Here is a 5596-nt window from a genome sequence, read left to right on the forward strand (position 1 = left end):
ATCCAAGTAAATCATTTATTCCATTTTTGATCTCTTCAGGTGACTTATAGTCACTTGAGAGACCTTTCAAGACGACTTTGAAGAAACGTTCAGTTTTGTCGCCATAAGTAAAAAAATTGTGCTTTTTCTCTTCAAGATGTTTGAGAAGAAGTTCGCGATCTTTAAGAGTTTCCGGCAAAAACGCGACAGTCTCCTTTCTATGCGATTTGGAAGGAAACCTTGATTCCCCTAATGGAGTTCAAGATCTCCTGCCTAAATCCTCCAAATTCGGAACAACTGACCACGATAGGCGGCACTCTTTGCTTCCTCACTTGAATCAAAGAGCCTGGGCTAGAGGCTGCTTCGATTTGTTGTTCGGAAAATCTGTCTAGAGCATCAAACTGATTGCTCATTTCGATACAATTATTCATTTCACCCTTAGAAGAAAGTTCATATTCCGGAGAAACGTCCTTTCTTCCATTCTTGCCACATTTAGTGACAGTTTTAAATCCCACTTTTTTGCAAGGAAGTTGTGAATTCAAAGATTCACCCTTCTTTTTGTTTGTAGTTGCAACCATGTTTAGTGAATAAACGAGAGAAGACGTGACCTTCGAGAGGTTTTTTTTTCCCCAAGACGGTATCCAAGAAGGATTACCACCGCTAGCTTTCGCCAACGGGTTCAACGATAAATCGAAGGCACGGGTCCAAACAAGGATCGTAAAGGGATCAATAGTAGAAAAAATAGTACTGAAAAGTGCTGTTTTAGTAGCACTGAGAAGTACCATTTTTAATTTTAGCACTGAAAAGTACTGTTTTTGTAGCACTGAAAAGTACTGTTTTATTGCTTTAGGTAGTTTTTAAGAAAACTTCCAAGAGTAGAGAGAATTCGTGTATGCACAGCACGAAGGTAGGATGCGAACTGATAACTAAATAAATAAATAATAATAATCCTTGTGTAAGTGCAGCTGATCTGGCGATACTGGAGTAGCATGGTGATCAATCAAGCTCAAGCTCAAGCTTTAGGAATGTAGTATTTTTCCCCCGTGTATGATATAGGATTTTTCTCCTTATAAAGCTATAGTCTTAGGGGGGTCTGTAGCCTTGAGGTTACGCTTTCGCGTCATAAGCGAAAGGTCATGGGTTCGATTCCCAGCCCCTCCACAAAAAACCCGTCCAGCCACCAGAAGACGCCTCACGGAGGACCGTGCTTTGGGGAGTACGTCCATCCTCCGTCAGTATCAGATGGTGACTGAGACAAACTGACCCTCTTCGCAGGCAGCTAGCCTCACTAACAGCAGAGCTCTCTCCTACCTGCTCGGTGTGAGAGTAAAAGAGTAGGAGAGAGTGAAACTATATGTAAATATAGATAAGTTAAAAATAGATCTGTATCGGTAAAGAAGCTACAAGATCAACTGAGTCTGGCACAGTAGTGGCCACGAGCACGGAGCGCCTTTATAAAAAAAAAGCTATAGTCTTAACCGTAGATTAACCGTCTGCGGAATAAGATGAATCGTAGATGTACCAAGTTTGGTTACTATGCGGAGATAAGCTTAATAGATTTTTTTTTTCGAGAACTGATGAAGTAAGTATCACTCAAGATCGCTAGAGGTGGAGCTCTACAATACGCTCGGCTTGAGCATAAAGGTGTAGCTTTCCGGGTATATAATTAGATATGGGAAAATTGTGATATTGTAGTGTAACATAATTTATCATGGAAATAATTTAAATTTAATCTCCTAACTTGCTTGAACCATACCAGTCAGAACCATAGCAGAGAAACCGAGAACCAATGCCATTTAGATAGCGTCAACCAAAGCCTGGAAGAGAGCTTCGTCACCAGTCATCTTGACCTTGCCCTGTTCAACAGCATCGTGCACGGAAATCGTTTTGGTTCCAACGGCAATGAAGTCTTCATCCGTCATGTTGATGACCACATCGACTCCAGATTCCTTTCCCTCATAAACCTTCAGCTTCTTCAGATCAACAACTGCGAAGAATACGATATAAATAGTTATTCATCTGATTCGTCAGCATTGTAATAAACTAATACTCACCCAGCTCATGAAGACCATCGGCAGCTTCGATGTTCAACTGGAACACTCCCAGAACCTTGCGAGGTCCGTTGGCGTCGATTCCGGCAACACGGGCCTTGATTCTGTCAATAACGACGTCGCACTTCATTATGAACAGAAAATTCTACCGTTTGGCGTTGATCTGAGGAAAACTGCAAGGTGAATGACTTTCAGACTGAACTCGGGTGAAAGTATTTATAGGAGCTTCTTCGGATAAAATGCAACCAAGCAAAATTCGTATACCCGTGGATATACACAATCTTTGAACCGGTTTAGTAGATATAGACAAATCCATTCTTCACGCGTCAAACGTTATCAGAGAGGAAGATTTGTTAAGGATTATCCAGCTGATGAATAATACACAATACATAACTGCCGTATGATGCCCAAATTTTATTCACATCTAGGAAAGTCGTGTGAGTAATGACGCCCCACTTAACACGAAACGCACAGTCAAACTCAACGGTGTAAATTTCACTGCAAAACATAAATTAAATTGAAAGATGTCGATTTGTTTTCACTTTTCAACATTGAATTCAACATTTAGCGTGACATAATTTGTGTACCATCCCTAAATCAAATATATTTGGAATATAAGAAGTATATTTCGAACAAAACCGAATGAATTACTTTAGAACATATTGAGCGTTGCACAAGTAATATGTCTTTTTCCTGATCGAAATAAGGACAGTTCAGTTCGTAATCTCACAATTTCATATGATAAACAATAGAAGAAAGAGTAAAACCATTTATATAAGAATTGTGCATCGAGAGAAAAAGGTACATGGAACGAAACAGGTTGAGAATCACTGGGCTAGACCTATGACATACATCTGCCATCGGCAGTTCTTCTTGAAGTTTTATAGATACTCATTATTTGTAACGCTAAAGCATATAATTCTTCCTAACATTCCACATTGTTTTTCTGAGTTAATAATTTGGCTGCAACATCTGTGAATTATTGTCGAGTTAGAACGTCCTTAGAGTAAGGTGGGGCAAAAGTTCGACCTTAGTGGTATAATCAAAGTTCCCAGGAAAACAATAGCAGTTAAAACAAAACAAATACCATACAGTGAACCTTCAACATATTGGCTATAATTTTGCTGAACAAACTTGTGTCAAAATATTTACCCATTTTTTGTTATAACAGTTTCAAAATTGATTGTTTTATTCGAACTTTTGCCCCACCGGTGGGGCAAGAGTTCGTATCTAGTGTGGGGCAAAAGTTCGCTGGCTAAAACACAAAATACCGATCCTTTTATGATAGGCATACCTTACACCAGCCGTAATCTTAAGTTTAACAAAAAATACACACTAAATTTTCATCAAAAAATTGCCCAAAACCGAGTTAATTGTAATATACTCAAAAATAGCAGTTTTTCGCAAAACTAAGTGGAAATGTAAAATTTTGGTGACAATTTTCACACGATCAGACAAATTTAACTAAATTTGAAGATAATATGTGGATTTTAGGCAATTTGCAAATTTTTCCGTGATTTTATACATGGGTCGAACTTTTGCCCCGCTGATTCGAACTTTTGCCCCACTATGGGCCAAAAATTGTTTTCAAGCATTTATGCAAAAACTAATACACCTCAAAGCAACCTTATGATAGGCCTAGAAACGCCCTGACATAAAATATTGAAAAAGATTTTGTCTTCAATTGGTTCCATGCAACGAAAGTTTGACCAAAAATTACAATATTCACGTCGAAAAACAACAAATAGCCATAACTTTTCCAAATCTCAATCGATTTTTATGATATTTGGAGTGAAAGTCTCTTACTTGAATAGCATTCGAACCACCATGACATTTATAAGATTTGTTTTGAATTCAGCTAGAAATCTTAAAAAGAAACTCTTACCCCACTCGAACTTTTGCCCCACTTTACTCTATTTCAAATTACAACAAAAAAAGGAATAATGATGTTTGTACAACTATATAGTTTTCTGTTTGAGATTTGTATCATAGCTACAATACGCAGTTTTTGTAGTGGCCCAATTGGTGGATCAAATTGCTGGGTTCGGGATAATTGGCGAATCTACTTCTCTTTACGTCTCCAGTCTAAAATTATCAAACAACCCATCCCCCCAATTTGCGAGATAAAGACGCCGTAAATGATCTGCTCCCGAATACAGCGGAAGGGAAGACACGCATTGGCTTTCTCGTTACCACCTACCTACTTTAGTTAGCAGCAACGCCGGTGTGTGTCGATGGATGGCGCGGCAAAAAAAAAAAACAAATCTCCAGAGTACCGCTATGGGGTTCGAGAGTTGGCTCGCGTGAGCACTGTTGATCTTCTGATGATGGTGTTTTTGCTCTGAGTTGAGCACCTGTTTGCTTGCTGTCCCTCGGTCGGTGCTATCATCCTGTCTGACCCAGCAAAAGCGGAGGAGACCTGGAGACCTGATACACGCAGCATTAGACTGATGCGGAAATTGGAAATCTTCAAAATTAAAAATTTGGAAATGCTTAAACGATAATATCTATGGTGAATTGAATTGAATTACTTTTTATTGAAGGGATTTTCTGCCGTAGGCAGGTTCATCCCCAGTCATGGTAAATATCATTCTCCCAAAGTTTGAAATGATACCGTAGAAACTAGGGCGTTTCAAATTACAAAAAAGTTTGAAAATCCAATCTTCAATATCTTTATTACAATCCTTTATAGCGTTCTGTGAAATTTCCAGCTTTCGCGATGTTGCTTAAAAAGTGATCCTAACGATGTTGGTTTATGGAGAAATTTTGAAAAATGTTCTAAACACGATAGTAAGTAAGAGACTATTATCTTAAAGAGAAAATTCGTTCTTCAAACCATAAAAAAGAAAGTTTCTCAATTCAGCAGTTAAATCCGACGGATGGGCTCACATATCGATCAACTTCTTTGCTGTTATTTAACTCCAAAAATTTAACTACAAAAAAATGGAAACCAACACACTTAGATTTTTTCTCGTTGTTCGGTAATATTTTTTACCGGATGTGTACTGTAAATAAATATTTAACTGAAGTTTCGGTATTACAAACGAGATTTACCGAAGACCCGTGAATAAATAAAAAAAAATCAAAACAATATTCGACTACTTTTATCGATATCGTCGTTTTATTTACCGAAAATACTGTAAATCGTTTAGATTTGCCGTAGACTGTTATTTTTTACCATACTTCAGTTCATAGTGCTTCAATGCTTTACCGAACAAATGGTAACATGAAATTTCAGTGGCAGCCATATTTGTTTCTAAATGCTAATCAACATGATCATATCGCATACTGTCTAATATTCTGTGATTGTGACACGGTATTTAAAAGAAAAAAAAACAACTACAGCAGGGTGAGCGCCCGGTATTACTTTCCGTAAGTATGACCTGAGAATTTCATTAAAAAGTTAATTCTTAAGATGAAATGAATTTTTTTCGTTGTAGACAAATTAAGTTTCCGGATGACATCGTCGCATCGTCGGTAACCCACGACAGAATCGGTGATGGTTTTGCTCATAAGTGGTGAACACTTGCAAAGAAGCTAGGATTGGCATAACTGGGTTGGTTTAT

At 38.0% G+C, this 5596-nt stretch overlaps 1 protein-coding gene across 1 annotated transcript; it reads right to left on the minus strand.

Moving 5' to 3' along the window:
• Window positions 1–1684: 1684 nt before the first annotated feature.
• Window positions 1685–2230, minus strand: LOC5576669 (non-specific lipid-transfer protein-like 1). The gene is made up of 2 exons (XM_001662761.2): window positions 2034–2230; window positions 1685–1966 (listed from the first exon to the last, which is right to left on the minus strand). The coding sequence occupies exons 1-2, from the start codon at window positions 2158–2160 to the stop codon at window positions 1776–1778; spliced, it is 318 nt and encodes a 105-aa protein (XP_001662811.1). The 5' UTR covers window positions 2161–2230; the 3' UTR covers window positions 1685–1775.
• Between the last annotated feature and the right edge of the window lie 3366 nt (window positions 2231–5596).

Source organism: Aedes aegypti, chromosome 1 (assembly GCF_002204515.2).
Source record: "Aedes aegypti strain LVP_AGWG chromosome 1, AaegL5.0 Primary Assembly, whole genome shotgun sequence".
In the NCBI taxonomy this organism is placed as follows: Eukaryota; Metazoa; Arthropoda; class Insecta; order Diptera; family Culicidae; genus Aedes; species Aedes aegypti.